The sequence below is a fragment of the Gigantopelta aegis genome, chromosome 9 (assembly GCF_016097555.1).
Source record: "Gigantopelta aegis isolate Gae_Host chromosome 9, Gae_host_genome, whole genome shotgun sequence".
Taxonomy (NCBI): domain Eukaryota; kingdom Metazoa; phylum Mollusca; class Gastropoda; order Neomphalida; family Peltospiridae; genus Gigantopelta; species Gigantopelta aegis.
Genome location: NC_054707.1, coordinates 1371979 through 1390219, shown reverse-complemented (window position 1 = coordinate 1390219; position 18241 = coordinate 1371979). Strand labels below are relative to the sequence as shown.

General features: G+C 37.4%; 1 protein-coding gene across 14 annotated transcripts in view; it reads right to left on the bottom strand.

Annotated features, from left to right (window-relative positions):
* LOC121380620 (ubiquitin carboxyl-terminal hydrolase 40-like) overlaps positions 1 to 18241 on the bottom strand; it is a 65500-nt gene that overhangs the window by 20014 nt on the left and 27245 nt on the right. For all 14 annotated transcript variants that reach the window (XR_005958976.1, XR_005958971.1, XR_005958974.1 and 11 more), the window contains exons 12-23: positions 17990 to 18174; positions 16759 to 16919; positions 14427 to 14508; positions 13742 to 13910; positions 11678 to 11765; positions 9313 to 9386; positions 8228 to 8523; positions 7865 to 7937; positions 7153 to 7206; positions 4856 to 4964; positions 3676 to 3764; positions 21 to 144 (exon numbers count right to left, since the gene is read on the bottom strand). Coding sequence is in view for 1 of the 14 variants with exons in the window: in XM_041509522.1 (XP_041365456.1) it covers positions 21 to 144; positions 3676 to 3764; positions 4856 to 4964; positions 7153 to 7206; positions 7865 to 7937; positions 8228 to 8523; positions 9313 to 9386; positions 11678 to 11765; positions 13742 to 13910; positions 14427 to 14508; positions 16759 to 16919; positions 17990 to 18174 (1504 nt within the window). In the remaining 13 variants the exon portion in view is untranslated. The remainder of the gene's footprint in view (positions 1 to 20; positions 145 to 3675; positions 3765 to 4855; positions 4965 to 7152; positions 7207 to 7864; positions 7938 to 8227; positions 8524 to 9312; positions 9387 to 11677; positions 11766 to 13741; positions 13911 to 14426; positions 14509 to 16758; positions 16920 to 17989; positions 18175 to 18241) is intronic.

The window sequence follows — 18241 nt, the reverse complement described above, 5'->3', positions numbered from 1 at the left end:
GTGAGACAAAGACTACAAACCTCGTAGGTGACATTTGTGGATGATATGTTTTAAACATCTGCCCACGGTGATGTTGTAATCCACGGTTATTTCCATCTCAGGGAGTTCAATGTTAGGGTCACCGGAGCTCACAGTCAATGTGATCTGCAATAAAGTAGTAAAACACATCATCACTTCACTGGCCACTAGCAGAAAGAGAAAGAGTAAATTGTTTAACAACACCTGCACAGTTCCAGGCATAGAAATAAACATAGTGTCTAAAACTCATCATCACTTCATTGGCCACTAGCAGAAAGAGAAAGAGTAAATTGTTTAACAACACCTGCACAGTTCCAGGCATAGAAATAAACATAGTGTCTAAAACACATCATCACTTCACTGGCCACTAGCGGAAAGAGAAAGAGTAAATTGTTTAACAACACCTGCACAGTTCCAGGCATAGAAATAAACATAGTGTCTAAAACTCATCATCACTTCACTGGCCACTAGCGGAAAGAGTAAATTGTTTAACAACACCTGCACAGTTCCAGGCATAGAAATAAACATAGTGTCTAAAACACATCATCACTTCACTGGCCACTAGCGGAAAGAGTAAATTGTTTAACAACACCTGCACAGTTCCAGGCATAGAAATAAACATAGTGTCTAAAACTCATCATCACTTCACTGGCCACTAGCGGAAAGAGAAAGAGTAAATTGTTTAACAACACCTGCACAGTTCCAGGCATAGAAATAAACATAGTGTCTAAAACACATCATCACTTCACTGGCCACTAGCGGAAAGAGAAAGAGTAAATTGTTTAACAACACCTGCACAGTTCCAGGCATAGAAATAAACATAGTGTCTAAAACACATCATCACTTCACTGGCCACTAGCGGAAAGAGAAAGAGTAAATTGTTTAACAACACCTGCACAGTTCCAGGCATAGAAATAAACATAGTGTCTAAAACACATCATCACTTCACTGGCCACTAGCAGAAAGAGAAAGAGTAAATTGTTTAACAACACCTGCACAGTTCCAGGCATAGAAATAAACATAGTGTCTAAAACACATCATCACTTCACTGGCCACTAGCGGAAAGAGAAAGAGTAAATTGTTTAACAACACCTGCACAGTTCCAGGTATAGAAATAAACATAGTGTCTGGCAACCATGTATAAAAATAGCTGCGCTCTTACTATGCAATTAGTTTGTTTTGTTTAATGCAACCACTAGAGCATACTGATTTTTTTTAATCAATCATTGACTATTGGATGTCAAACATACGGTCATTTTGACAGTCATAGAGAGGAAACTGGCTACCGTTTTCAACTAGTAACAAGGGATCTTTTATATGCACCATCCCATACACAGGATAGCACATACCATGGCCTTGATATACCAGCTATGGTGCACTGGCTGGAGCGAGAAATAGCCCAATGGACCCACCGATGGGGATCGATTCTAGACCGACCACGCATCAGGCAGGTGCTTTACCACTGGGCTATGTCCCAGTCGCGATTAGTGAGAACGTATAAGACTAAAGTTGTTATGATTTAGGTGTCCTCACTGTACGATATAATCGCGATTAGTGAGAACGTATAAGACTAAAGTTGTTATGATTTAGGTGTCCTCACAGTACCATATAATCGCAATTAGTGAGAACGTATAAGACTAAAGTTGTTATGATTTAGGTGTCCTCACAGTACGATATAATCACAATTAGTGAGAACGTATAAGACTAAAGTTGTTATGATTTAGGTGTCCTCACATTACGATATAATCGCGATTAGTGAGAACGTATAAGACTAAAGTTGTTATGATTTAGGTGTCCTCACAGTACAATATAATCACAATTAGTGAGAACGTATAAGACTAAAGTTGTTATGATTTAGGTGTTCTCACAGTATGATTCAATCGCAATTAGTGAGAACGTATAAGACTAAAGTTGTTATGATTTAGGTGTCCTCACAGTACGATATAATCGCGATTAGTGAGAACGTATAAGACTAAAGTCGTTATGATTTAGGTGTTCTCACATTACGATATAATCACAATTAGTGAGAACGTATAAGACTAAAGTTGTTATGATTTAGGTGTCCTCACATTACGATATAATCGCAATTAGTGAGAACGTGTAAGACTAAAGTTGTTATGATTTAGGTGTCCTCACAGTACGATATAATCGCAATTAGTGAGAACGTATAAGACTAAAGTTGTTATGATTTAGGTGTCCTCACAGTACAATATAATCTCAATTAGTGAGAACGTATAAGACTAAAGTTGTTATGATTTAGGTGTTCTCACAGTATGATTCAATCGCAATTAGTGAGAACGTATAAGACTAAAGTTGTTATGATTTAGGTGTCCTCACAGTACAATATAATCGCAATTAGTGAGAACGTATAAGACTAGTCGTTATGATTTAGGTGTCCTCACATTACGATATAATCGCGATTAGTGAGAACGTATAAGACTAAAGTCGTTATGATTTAGGTGTCCTCACATTACGATATAATCGCGATTAGTGAGAACGTATAAGACTAAAGTCGTTATGATTTAGGTGTCCTCACATTACGATATAATCGCGATTAGTGAGAACGTATAAGACTAAAGTCGTTATGATTTAGGTGTCCTCACTGTACGATATAATCGCAATTAGTGAGAACGTATAAGACTAAAGTCGTTATGATTTAGGTGTCCTCACAGTACGATATAATCGCAATTAGTGAGAACGTATAAGACTAAAGTCGTTATGATTTAGGTGTTCTCACAGTATGATTCAATCGCATAATGAGAACGCACGTTTACCACAAAATATTGGCTTGGTAACCTGTAAGTTACAAATCATATTTACATTATTATCACTGCCATAAAATCCATTCACAGAGAGACTGATGTATTGTTCTTCTTTCATATCACCTTTCTCCTTACACTGACACTGGTATAAATAACTTATACTTGAACAAGCATTCGGAGAGTACTGCTGAAGCCATACAAGAGTAAACAGACCTGAGAGTCAAACTTGTTCTGTAACTACACGATAAAACTGTAAACAGAATTTCAGCTTACTATCTGGAAGCATTGTGACAAAACAAATTCCAGAAAACTACGTGTGGTACATAGAGGATACTCCCGGAGTGTCTTCCGATATCATAATTTATCAGCACGAGTTGTTAAAAGTATGAAATCCGAGGCTAGCCGAGGATTATTATACTTTTATCAACAAGTACTGATAAATTATGATATCACAAGACATGAGGAGGGTATTCTTTTTATCATCCATTATCATTCTTTTCATTTGGGACAATTGTAAACCATGTCAGTAAAGTGGGTTGAATGTCACTACATTTGGCAAGGGTAGACTCGTTAACTAGCAAAACGACAGTGGCGTGACATCACTAATGATAGGTTTAGCGCTGAAACATACACAGTGATGTAACAAAATAATATCTTGTGATTACAATTTGACCAATCAAGATTAGAAGAAGCGATATCTCCTAGGAGAATATCGCAGTTTATAGTGCCAGCGATATCTCCTGCAAAAGCCTTTAATGGATGATAAAAATGAACAGGTAGATTGAGACAAAGCCTATAATCCCCTCTGGGTTAAACATCTGCCTGGACTCCAAACCAGTTGAAACATTTCTCCTTCATATCAATCGTAAACAGATCTGCTACAATGACACATTACCTGGTGTTTTTCCGGAGCTTTGCCAGGCTCTAGTATGACAACCGACTTGTTGGTAATATTAGCATCTCCAACTGTCAACTCTTCATGCACTGTCAACACAACACAGAACAATTATAGTTTTCTTATATACAGACCATTCAATACTATTGTTTAAATCAACATCACCTTAAAGATATATTATCATGGAAGGAAGGAAATGTTTTATTTAACGACGCACTCAACACATTATATTTATGGTTATATGGCATTGGACATACGGTCAAGGACCACACAGATATTGAGAGGAAACCCGCTGTCGGTACTTCATGGGCTACTCTATTCGATTAGCAGCAAGATATCTTTTATACGCACCACCCCACAGACAGAATAACACATAACACTGCCTTTGATATACCAGGCTGGATGGAGAAATAGCCCACCGACGGGGATCGATCCCAGACCGACCGCACATCAAGTGAACCACTGGGCTACGTCCCGTCCCATATTATCACGGATAACATGGTTTGTTTTTGTTTTGAAATGTATACTTATGTGTTAGGTTTTTTTTCCCCTAAATACTATTAACAAAATTCATTTTGCAAATATTTTAAAGCATCAACAGCATTTGTCTTTGATTTATGACTAAATAGTGTTAAATTAAAAAGATGTCTATTTTTAGCGACCCATTTTGAACACTCAAAGAATTCAATAAACAAGAAGCTTTTATTTGTTTAAGTATAAACAACATCTAAATTAGATAGTATATGTATGTTTGTAAAGAATGTGACTGTTCCAACTCTCTGATGGTGAACACTATACAGATTTTTTGTAGGTGTTTTTTCAGGGCTCGAACTTAAGAATTTATCTCACATGACAATTTTTAAAAGAGTTGCCATGGGTGACGGCAATTTTTTTTAAAGCGACATTTGCAGCAAATAAACATGACTAAAAGGTTATTTTGTTATATGTAGACATATTTCAAATGTGCAAATGTTAACTACTGGCAGATAATGTACATCAGGTGTATACATTTTGCCATTTTCGAGGAGCTTTACCGATGACACAAAAATGCCATCGGTGATGCTCTCTACCTACGGCCATTTATATTTTAATGACGACAATTGTGGTCGGTGTTGTTGTTAAGTTGGAGCCCTGTTTTTGAACACTTGGTAATAACTAGAAGATAAGTCAATTAACTGACGCGGCACTCTCAGTCCCAGAGTCTCATGATCCACACGAAGACGTCCTCCGTCCAGAACCTCATTCACTCCAAACTTCTCCATGGCACACGACTTGACAGTGGACAGCAACTGGAGGGAAAGAAAACAGTTGTTTGTTTGAAGTCGCAGATTCCTAGTTTTAACATGTGAAAATGGACACTAAGTTTAGTTAATCTACAAACCTGTAACACATTTGGACAAAAAGTTAAAAGTAGGTTTTGTTTAATGACACCACTAGAGCACATTGATTAATTAATCATCGGCTATTGAATGTCAAACATTTGGTAATCCTGACACATAGTCATCAGAGAAAACCTGCTACATTTTTACAGAATTCAGCAAGGGATCTTTTATATGCACTTTACCAGACAGGAAAGCACATACCACCTCCTTTGACCAATTGTGGTGGATTGGTTGGAATGAGACAAACCCCAATTAGTTGAATGGATACATCTGGATAAAGTTACAATAGTGCCAAACAAGAGTATATCATGCTAAAATAGGGAAATTCCCTTAAAAAAAGACTAGAGTCTGTATCGATAACCATTACTTGTCAGAGGTATATGTGTTATTATAAATATGATGACCAAATGATTTCAATTATAAACAATAGTTCTAATAGTGAAAAATAGCTGTAGTGTTTAAAAACTAGGCTCTGTCACTTTACCGGCCTAGGTGGCATCGTGGTTAGGCCATCAGTCTACAGGCTGGTAGGTACTGGGTTCGGATCCCAGTCGAGGCATGGGATTTTTAATCCAGATACCGACTCCAAACCCTGAGTGAGTGCTCCGCAAGGCTCAATGGGTAGGTGTAAACCACTTGCACCGACCAGTGATCCATAACTGGTTCAACAAAGGCCATGGTTTGTGCTATCCTGCCTGTGGGAAGTGCAAATAAAAGATCCCTTGTTGCCTGTCATAAAAGAGTAGCCTATGTGGCGACAGCGGGTTTTCTCTAAAAAAAAAACCAGTGTCAGAATGACCATATGTTTGACGTCCAATAGCTGATGATAAGATAAAAAATCAATGTGCTCCAGTGGCGTCGTTAAATAAAATAAAACTTTACTGTCACTTTAATGATGCCGTAGCATACTGTTTAATCAGTAGCCACACAGTTACTGGATGGGATGGCATTTTATTGAAAGATTGGAAGGAATTTTTCCATGAAATCTTTAAAGGTAAAAATAGCTATTTGCTCTAAAATATACTCAATTCCCTAGTCATTTAGGAGTGGGTTGGGGGCTACCACCACCCGAGACCCCCATACACCTATACAAGTGGCTACAAGGTGTAGGAGTCAGTTGGGGGCTACCACCACCCTAGTCCCCCATACACCTATACAAGTGGCTACAAGGTGTAGGAGATGGTTGGAGGCTACCACCACCCGAGACCCCCATACACCTATACAAGTGGCTACAAGGTGTAGGAGATGGTTGGAGGCTACCACCACCCGAGACCCCCATACACCTATACAAGTGGCTACAAGGTGTAGGAGTCAGTTGGGGGCTACCACCACCCTAGTCCCCCATACACCTATACAAGTGGCTACAAGGTGTAGGAGTGGGTTGGGGGCTACCACCACCCTAGTCCCCCATACACCTATATAAGTGGCTACAAGGTGTAGGAGTCGGTTGGGGGCTACCACCACCCAAGTCCCCCATACACCTATACAAGTGGCTACAAGGTGTAGGAGTCAGTTGGGGGCTACCACCACCCTAGTCCCCCATACACCTATACAAGTGGCTACAAGGTGTAGGAGTCAGTTGGGGGCTACCACCACCCGAGTCCCCCATACACCTATACAAGTGGCTACAAGTTGTCTAATGTGTGGAGAAATTTTGTCTAGTGTTGGTAAAGAAACACACTCTCAACTCATAGGTTAATACATTCAAGTAGCAGCAATAAATATTTTACATACACCTCCACGGTCAGGTCACACACTACCAAAACCTTTCATACTTGTGTGAAAGAAACCCCACCAATTGTTAGAATGGGAAATAACACAATGAGTTCACTAATGGAACTCATTCTTGTTACCCATCTCACCTCGGTCGAGTACTCTACCACTGGGCTACATCCTGCTCTTGTAATTAAACAAAACTAAATTACAATTTGATATTCAAATCAAAAAAATAAAAATTATGATAATCAAATTATGATCTGCACACCATTGATGTAAATAACTGCTAGAAGGTTGAGATAAATCCATCCGAAATTAGAAACAAATTAAATATTCCTGTTTTATATTTACTTTGTAAGATGTTTATTTGTCTACTTACCATATCTTTGCTGACATGTACAGTTGTCTTGGGCCAGCTGCCATCATGAAGACACTGATGAAAAGAAATACAACAGTTAGCAACATGGATTGAAAAATCTTATGTCTAAATAAAAGATTGAGATCGACATTCTGTCAGTGATTCAAATAAAACAGGCTTAAACCTTCACCAACATTCAGATAAAGTCTGTTTTTAATGAACTGTTGATCATGTCAGAAACAATTTCACACATAAAATCATTCACATCAAACAGATTTTGAACAGATATCAAAACTGAATTGTAAAAGTGAAATGTAAAATTCAGTTGATCCTTTCTGAAACTGAATTTGAACTTTGAGTCATGGTTGAATGGTTAACAAGAAATCAGACCCAAGACTATTAGATTCTAGACTCACAAATTACAGTGCATACAATCAATTTAACGTTTTATATGAAATTCAGTGGTTTCAAATTGTTTACCAATGTCCACTGTTAGGCCATTTTTTCAAAGAAAGGCTCATTGTTATTCAGTTCATGTTAAAAAGACAAATTGAAAAATCCCCAACCCAAACAACCGTGTGCGAGGTGTGTTGGCTACCTGGCTGCTTGTTGTGTTTAGATAGCAAATATTATGTGAAAAACAGTCCAGGCTTTCAATAAAAGAAATTAATCTCGATTGATATTTTTAATTACAGAAAGTAAATAAAAATCTCTAAGTTTAGAAAAGAATTACCTGTCCACATTTGTTCTGCACTGTAATAAAGAACTGACTTTGTCGTGCAGCAGTTTTCTCGGCTAAAGAAATGCTGAAAAAAGAAATGAGAAAGAAACACATTAAACTTTAAATTTTCTCATTTAATTTGTATTTAACAATTTTTTAAATATAAAATACTATTATTATAATAAAATTCAGACTGAACCGATTGGATACAATTAATTCCGCATTATGCTGTCCTATTTTTCACAAAGTCCACAAAAATGTACTTGTCCACTATTTGTAAAAGATATTCAAAAGAGCATTTCTTTCCTTCAAACCCACACCGAATTACACCTTGTGAAACTTACAACTTAGAAATGTCCTCAAAAACCAACTTGCCTATTTTTCATTTTGTCTTCCACAATGATTTGATCCCCGTCTTTGAATTGAAGACCTTCGAGAGTCGACGTACAGTCTTCCAGAGTCTGGACGTGCATCGCAGAGTTCTTACCCACGATCTTCTTGAGCACGATGGTGGAGAAGTCCACTTGGGTGAGATCACAGATACACGACCGGAAGTCGTCGAAAGTCATGTCTCTTGGAAATCCGCGACTGAACTGAGCCGGGTTTCCGTGGATGATGGTCAGGTAGACAGGCTCACTGCTGGCGCCCACTGGAATAGGTTTATCTTTCACCTGAAATTATTGAACATCTGTTTAGTGTTACTCCATAGGTGCAGGGCGAGGGTTTCGGGGCTCAAAACCTATCCCTGCTCTAACACATGTTCTTTTTTCTCAATATATTTTCTGGGAGAGCAGAAACTTCTAACATATAAAGACTAACATTCCTGTTTCATTACTGACATTATTCGAGTACTATAAACTGGGGAATTTTTTTATAATTGGGTATAAATGTTGCATCATTTGATGTCCAACCTCAAATTGTGACATTTATATGCATGCATCATTTGCACTGCAGATATAAAAGTTGTTCACCAAATTTACATGCCGTGAACATACATTAAGATATGTATTCACAAAATAACCCACATCGCATTGTTAATCCTAACACTTGGTCTAGAGATAAATCAATGTGCTCTAGTGGTGTCTTTAAACTCCCCAAAAAATGTTTTTAGTTTAGAGAGAGAAGAAAACGGAATATTTAGTGACTGTATTTAGGCCCTGTACTAATAAAAGTGGAAATTCAAGACCTAGCATCTTGTGACTAACATCTTAGCAATGCATACAAATTACATGTGTGTGACATTAAGGATATCAGTTAAGATTCTAACATTTTATAATCTCGGGCCCTGAAGTTTTTCAGGGTAGCAAAAACTCCATCTAGATGACTGTAATTATCAAAAATAACATATTTGAAACTTTTATCAAGTTCATCTTTATAAATATTTAATCTATAATGCTGTTATCAATCGATTTTCAACTTCAAAAAGTAACCAACTGATGTTTCTTAATTAACTACAATACCTTGTGACCGTTCCAGGCAAATAGCTTTGTGTCACTATCGATGGACAGTTGGACAAGTTCCTTTGAACAGTCTTCTACAAAAAACCCAAAAACCAAAACAAAACAACCAACATTACTTTTAAAATATACAAACAGTCCACAAGTTCAAATATAAAACTTTTTATTTTTTACACATTTTTTTTCATAAGTTGGGTATTCACTGGGTAGCAGGATTGATTCGCCTTGCTGGATTATCTCATTTGACTAGTGGTCAGATATGAAAAAGACATTAAAAAAACCCCATTCCCAAAACAAGAATTCAGCAGAATTAAATGTCTCACCTAGCATAACATTTTCAGTGCACTGTGATGAAGATCCCTATGTGCAACTATAAACCAAGTTTCACTGACTTACAGTCTGTGAGAAACTGATCAAAACACAAAACTTAAACGCCAAAGTTGACAGCATTACCGTCAGAAAAGTAATACCCATATCTCACTTTTTTACTTGGTAAAGGTGAGACAAACGTTTAAAGAGGACAACTTTGAAAAGATACAGTACTACTGACGTCATTATTTTATTCCTTAGTCAGTCCTGTGTACAAATGTTTAAAGAGGACAACTTTGATGTCATTATTTTATTCCTTAGTCAGTCCCATGCACAAACGTTTAAAGAGGACAACTTTGATAAGATACAGTACAGCTGATATCATTATTTTATTCCTTAGTCAGTCATGTGTACAAACGTTTAAAGAGGACAACTTTGAAAAGATACAGTACTACTGATGTCATTATTTTATTCCTTAGTCAGTCCCATGTACAAACGTTTAAAGAGGACAACTTTGAAAAGATACAGTACTAATGATGTCATTATTTTATTCCTTAGTCAGTCCCGTATACAAACGTTTAAAGAGGACAACTTTGAAAAGATACAGTACTACTGATGTCATTATTTTATTCCTTAGTCAGTCCCGTGTACAAATGTTTAAAGAGGACAACTTTGAAAAGATACAGTACTACTGATATCATTATTTTATTCCTTAGTCAGTCCCATGTACAAATGTTTAAAGAGGACAACTTTGATGTCATTATTTTATTCCTTAGTCAGTCCCATGCACAAACGTTTAAAGAGGACAACTTTGATAAGATACAGTAAAGCTGATATCATTATTTTATTCCTTAGTCAGTCATGTGTACAAACGTTTAAAGAGGACAACTTTGAAAAGATACAGTACTAATGATGTCATTATTTTATTCCTTAGTCAGTCCCATGTACAAACGTTTAAAGAGGACAACTTTGAAAAGATACAGTACTAATGATGTCATTATTTTATTCCTTAGTCAGTCCCGTATACAAACGTTTAAAGAGGACAACTTTGAAAAGATACAGTACTACTGATGTCATTATTTTATTCCTTAGTCAGTCCCGTGTACAAACATTTAAAGAGGACAACTTTGAAAAGATACAGTACTACTGATGTCATTATTTTATTCCTTAGTCAGTCCCGTGTACAAACGTTTAAAGAGGACAACTTTGAAAAGATACAGTACTACTGATATCATTATTTTATTCCTTAGTCAGTCCCATGTACAAACGTTTAGAGGACAACTTTGAAAAGATACAGTACTACTGATGTCATTATTTTATTCCTTAGTCAGTCCCATGTACAAACGTTTAAAGAGGACAACTTTGAAAAGATACAGTACTACTCATGTCATTATTTTATTCCTTAGTCAGTCCCATGTACAAACGTTTAAAGAGGACAACTTTGAAAAGATACAGTACTACTGATGTCATTATTTTATTCCTTAGTCAGTCCCATGTACAAATGTTTAAAGAGGACAACTTTGAAAAGATACAGTACTAATGATGTCATTATTTTATTCCTTAGTCAGTCCCGTATACAAACGTTTAAAGAGGACAACTTTGAAAAGATACAGTACTAATGATGTCATTATTTTATTCCTTAGTCAGTCCCGTGTACAAACGTTTAAAGAGGACAACTTTGAAAAGATACAGTACTACTGATATCATTATTTTATTCCTTAGTCAGTCCCATGTACAAACGTTTAAAGAGGACAACTTTGAAAAGATACAGTACTACTGATATCATTATTTTATTCCTTAGTCAGACCCTGTGTACAAAATACATATAGAAAGAGAATGCATTGGAATAGACTTTGTAGTACAGTCGAACCTGCTCTAAAGGCCACCTGAATTAAGCACACACCTATTAAGATACCATATTTTATTCTTCCAAATCATCCAATGTAACATAAATTGACCTGTATGTTGAGCCAAGTTACATAAATTTACTTGTAATCTCATCGTAAAGAATTAATATATTAGTATTTATGTTGTGCTAAGTTCTGATGAATATATTTACGTGTTATCTCATCATAAAGATGGAAGCCAGCTGGGAGATCACGCATTCTATGCAGAACTAGTTGTTTAGGAACCAGATGACCGCCTATCTGCAAAACAACAAAATAAAAATCCCTTGAAACACCAAGTTAGTCACTGGATTCATCCCAAATTAAGGCCCTAGTTTTTAAACACTACAGCATATTCTTCACTATCAGAGCCGTTTGCTTATCCATTTCCCTTCATCCAAAGTGTTTCATATTTTTTGGCTGATTTGGATCAGTCGGTTGACAGCTCGCTTGAGATGATTGTGTCGCAGGATTGAACCACCTCAGTGGATCCATTCAAATGATTGTTTTTTTTCTCGTTCCAACAAGTGCAATACAACAGGTCAACGGCCGTGGTATGTGCTTTCCTGTCTGTGGGAAAGTGCATATAAAAGATCCCTTGCTGCATTAGGAAAAATGTAGCAGGTTTCCTCTGATGACTCAGAATTACCAAATGTTTGACATCCAATTAATTAATCAATGTGCTCTAGTGGTGTTGTTAAACAAAACAAACTTTTTACAAATATTTTTACAAACATATATACCTCTGAGAAGCAAGGGTTATGGAGACGAATTCTAGTCTATTTTTTAAAGGATATTTCTCGATTTCATTGTCACCAACTCTTGTTTCACTCTATCGTATCTTTATCCAAATGCATCACAGCTTTATAGATTAACCAAACTTAGTGTCCACTTTCATGAGTTGAAACTAGTCTGTGCCTGTAACACTCTTACACGGTCTTTTCAAAGAATTTTATATACTAGCTATTTACCTTTGTCTTTTATGGCAAATATAAATCAAGCTCGACAAAATGGCAGCCTTATAATTAACTACCACCAGTGGAGTTGCATGGCCTCTGAGGAATCCAATTTAAAGTTCTTATTCTCTAAAACTTTTCTTGTTTGTTAATTACATTTGAATAATGAGACAAAGAAACTAAACAGACCTTACATACTTGATACTAAAAAGAATACAAACATTGCTGCTTTGGAATAAGGGCATTCCATGTCAAAGGAACCAAAGGAAAAAGGCTGATGTCACAGAATTACTTCAAATAGTAACAAATTACTGCCTGTAAGTCGCTATTCTGAACACATTTGTGAACAACATGTCTGTAGGGTAATTTCACATCTTATTGCTTTGCTAGGAAGATAACTACCATGAAACAAGCTATTAGTACCAAAACCCCCCCCCCCAAAAAACCCCAGCAAAAAATTTTTTTTAGACAAGAACTTTTAATTTTTTCCTTCGACAGGATAATATATACCACAACCTTTGATGTACGAGTTATGGGATGCTTGGTTAGAATGGGGAAAAGCCCCCAAATCCATCAATTCAGTGAAAATTACTTATCACACCTCAGGCAAGTATTTTATCATTAACTACATCCCACGACAATCATTTTTGATAACTGGACTCCGACACCTCTAATGTTAGTTAGCTTACCTAGTGATAAAAGACATTTTCAAAACCAGGGACTACATAAAGTCCAATAACAACTGAAAACAGTGTTCAGACGGGATTTACAACAACCAAAGATATCTATACATAATGAAATCTAAAGGTAACTGAAGACAAATATTAGACGACCCAGAGTTACTTAACAGTACTTTGAACAACTGGACCTGGAGGTGCAAGGGTTGTAGGATCGAACCCACTCAGTGGAACCATTATCTGATCACATTTCCCCCCCCATCTCAACCAATGTCCCTACGTATAGTATTATAAAAGGCTGTAGAATGTGCTATCTTGCCTGCAGCAATTATTATAAAAGATCCCTTGCTGCTAATGTAAAAAATTTAGGTTTCCTCCAAGACTATATATGTATCGAGTAGTGTAGTGTGTGTTGCCAGCGCCTGGGGCAAGGCAAGTAGACTGTTAGCACTCCCCGAGTCCCTTCCACCAGTCCAGAATTTTGTGACCAGGGCAACTGCCCTGGTGGCCCCGCCCATGCTACGCCACTGTATGTATCAGAATTATCAAATGTTTGACAAATCAAGGTGCTCTAGTGGTGTTGTTATACAACATCAACAGTTACCTCTTTAACTGCAACAATCAGGTCCTGCACCGTTTGTCTTCTGTCCATAGTGAGCTCGGTGAAAGCGTGGTCTCCACCACAGTTCTTGAGAGCACCGTCAACATAACCATAGTGTGGCGAGAAGTGAACCTGCAGGGTGACCATGTTTATGATACACTCATACTCTTGCCTGGAAAAAAACACACAAAAAACCGTACAGCAGGTGTTCAGGTGACAGTTATTTTTATAGGGACGAACGTGACTTCTTTTCTAAAACTGGAACATGTTCTCAACTGACAAGAGTTCTTTTTAACCACTAAAATTACCCATTAACTACATTTTGTTGTTTATAATATATTCAGTATTTTCTGACTGTCCCAATAGTTGTAGTATCTCAAACTTGATATTACCTCCAAATATTGCCTAGTGTATTAAACATATATATATTACTGATCATCCCAACTGTCATCAGTACAACAAGGAAAGGAGAGTCCAGTACATACAATAGAATTACAGACATTTTGCTACAGAAAAAAGCACTTCTGTACACTGTTCTATATTTTCAGTTGTGAAGGCCACTAGACGAAAAACGATACTGGATTTTAGACAACTGGACACTTTGTAAGTCATTACATTTGGACGGATCCAAACGGTAACAAAATTTGTTCAAGAATCCTCCAGCAAACACTGGCGAGGCAGCACAAACCTTTGCATTTCCAGCTCCCTGTTCTCCTGCAGAATCGGGTTGACCAAACTCTCGGATAGTTCATATACTGGATTACCCATAGCTGGAAGAAAAAACACCTGGTAATAACACATGCTTCAAAACACCTGGTAATAACACATGCTTCAAAACACCTGGTAATAACACATGCTTCAAAACACCTGGTAACACGTGCTTCAAAACACCCGGTAACACATGCTTCAAAACACCCGGTAACCCATGCTTCAAAACACCTGGTAACACATGCTTCAAAAAACCCAGTAACCCATGCTTCAAAACACCCGGTAACACATGCTTCAAAACACCCGGTAACCCATGCTTCAAAACACCCGATTAACCCATGCTTCAAAACACCCGGTAACCCATGCTTCAAAACACCCGGTAACCCATGCTTCAAAACACCCGGTAACCCATGCTTCAAAACACCCGATTAACACATGCTTCGAAACATCCAGTAACACGTGCTTCAAAACACCCGGTAACCCATGCTTCAAAACACCTGGTAACACATGCTTCAAAAAACCCAGTAACCCATGCTTCAAAACACCCGGTAACCCATGCTTCAAAACACCCGATTAACCCATGCTTCAAAACACCCGGTAACCCATGCTTCAAAACACCCGGTAACCCATGCTTCAAAACACCTGGTAACACATGCTTCAAAAAATCCAGTAACCCATGCTTCAAAACATCCAGTAACACGTGCTTCAAAACACCCGGTAACCCATGCTTCAAAACACCTGGTAACACATGCTTCAAAAAACCCAGTAACCCATGCTTCAAAACACCCGGTAACCCATGCTTCAAAACACCCGATTAACACATGCTTCGAAACACCCGGTAACACGTGCTTCATTTTGATGAGAATGCTAAATAAATGCCCATTAAATCTCCGATTTTTCCTTTTAACAAAGAACTATTTTTAGGCCTCTGAACATTGTGAGAAAGACGGTTTCGTCCACATGCCGTTCATACAAGTCTAATTTTGTGCAACCTATTGTTCGTTTACACATTAAATTTAGGACATCAATCATTCATTTACACAGGACTTCTACAATTGTTATAAAATTCCACAAGTCCTGTGATCAAGTCTTTTTACTAGCCATCATTAAAAATTCACTAGCCTGACTTTAAGTACATACAATTTTACTAATAGGAATAATTGGATATGTCACCTAAAGGAGATGGAGCTTAAAAAGCCTTGAGGGGAGGAACGACCAGAATATTCACATTAACCAAATAGATTTAAATGCAGCATTTGACCAAAAAAAAATCACTAGCCATCAGGCATGGCGATGTTAGTTATTTACTAGCCCAACATTGAACATCACTAGCCATGGGAGTGGGGCTACCATAATCTAGAAGCCCTGTCTGGCATGGCGATGTTAGTTATTTACTAGCCCAACATTGAACATCACTAGCCATGGGAGTGGGGCTACCATAATCTAGAAGCCCTGTCTGGCATGGCGATGTTAGTTATTTACTAGCCCAACATTGAACATCACTAGCCATGGGAGTGGGGCTACCATAATCTAGAAGCCCTGTCTGGCATGGCGATGTTAGTTATTTACTAGCCCAACATTGAACATCACTAGCCATGGGAGTGGGCCTATCATAATCTAGAAGCCCTGTATTTACTAGCCCAACATTGAACATCACTAGCCATGGGAGTGGGGCTACCATAATCTAGAAGCCCTGTCTGGCATGGCGATGTTAGTTATTTACTAGCCCAACATTGAACATCACTAGCCATGGGAGTGGGGCTACCATAATCTAGAAGCCCTGTCTGGCATGGCGATGTTAGTTATTTACTAGCCCAACATTGAACATCACTAGCCATGGGAGTGGGGCTACCATAATCTAGAAGCCCTGTCTGGCATGGCGATGTTAGTTATTTACTAGCCCAACATTGAACATCACTAGCCATGGGAGTGGGCCTATCATAATCTAGAAGCCCTGTATTTACTAGCCCAACATTGAACATCACTAGCCATGGGAGTGGGCCTATCATAATCTAGAAGCCCTGTCTGGCATGGCGATGTTAGTTATTTACTAGCCCAACATTGAACATCACTAGCCATGGGAGTGGGCCTATCATAATCTAGAAGCCCTGTATTTACTAGCCCAACATTGAACATCACTAGCCATGGGAGTGGGCCTATCATAATCTAGAAGCCCTGATTTACATGAACATAAGTGGTTATGGAAAAAGGAAATGGGTTATCTGAAATTCATTTTGCATAACCGATAGTTAGGTTACACACATTTTCACAGATCAAAGACCTGGTATCCACACTGATGTCTCCCCCTTTACCTTCCTCGGGTCTGATCAGTGATTTCTTTCTGTAGAACAGCATATAGGCACTTTCCTTTCCAGAAAACTGTTTTTCTATGTCCTTAGCTCTGATAGGACTAATTACAGAATCATCAAAATTGAACCATCGATAGCCTTCCGGTGGTAGTGGCGAAGAGGGTCTAAAAAATTAAAAAGTAAAAAAATAACATGTAAGATGAATCTTCCTAAACGTGAAGTAGACTGCTTATATATCCACAAATAAAACACCCCCCACCCGGCCAGATGGCCTTTCTAAACAAAACTGACATCAAATGCCATCCAGTTTGTGATGTCATGGCTACTGTTATATCATAATAATAACATTCTATTTTATATTACCTTTTAAATGTTTAGACTGTTCATAAACCAGCCATCAATATAACTTAGCTCATTCAGATAGCTATATAGCTTTAAAAAAGAAAAAGAAAATTAGTGTTTATTTGTGTTTATATATATATATATATATATATAAACAATTAAATCTTCCATTTAGTTTCAAAAATAGTAATTGCCATTAAATGACTAACAATGGGAAAAGCCTGCATATATATTATGATTTCAAACTCTATCTTTTAATCAACATTACACTTGTAAAAATAGTATGTCCTGAGTTCTCTACCATTGTAGCATATTTCCAATTAATAGTTAAAAAAAGTTTGTTTTCTTTAAGAACAGCACTAGAGCATATTGATTAATTAATCATTGGCTATTGGATGTCAAACATTTGGTAACTCTGACATAGTCTTAGAGAAAAAACTCCCAGACAGAAAAGACCATATCACAGCCTTTGACCAATGGTGCACTGGTTGGAAAGACAAAAACCCACTCAGTTAAATGGATCCATTGAGGTGGTTCGATCCTATGATGCAAGCATCTCAGACGATGGATTAATAGAGCCTTTTAGTAACTAAACTAAACCTATACATCAAATACATTTTCCAGTTTAGAAAATCAGTGTCTGCATATTCAAAGTGTTTCAGGGCCACTAATCATAAAACTATATATATATTTTTTTTCTTCTGAATTGGAAGATCGGTGTCTGCAAATTCAGTGTTTCTGGGCCTGTGCTTACAAAACGTTAAAGTCTTGGATTCAAATCTTTAATGACGTCTCATAAATGTGTATGTCGTTGCCATGATGTTAAGTCTCAGACTCTCGAGTCTAGACCCTAAATGTTTTATATGCATGGAGTGTGTGTACCATTGCTTACCGCTCATCATCTTTTCTCCTGTCTCTGTCATCAGATTGTGAACTATCACGCCTCTTCGACTTATGGTCAGTCGGGGATTTGGTCCGATTGTTGTTTTTCTCAAGTTTCTGTGGCAAGTCTTGCCTTAAACTAACAAACCCTGAATCCAGATTCAGTACAAACTTGTCATCATACTTTTGGAAAAACTGAAAAGAAAAGAAAAACCCTCAAAATATTATAGCAGAATGGTTTCTCAATTTTATTATTTTTAAA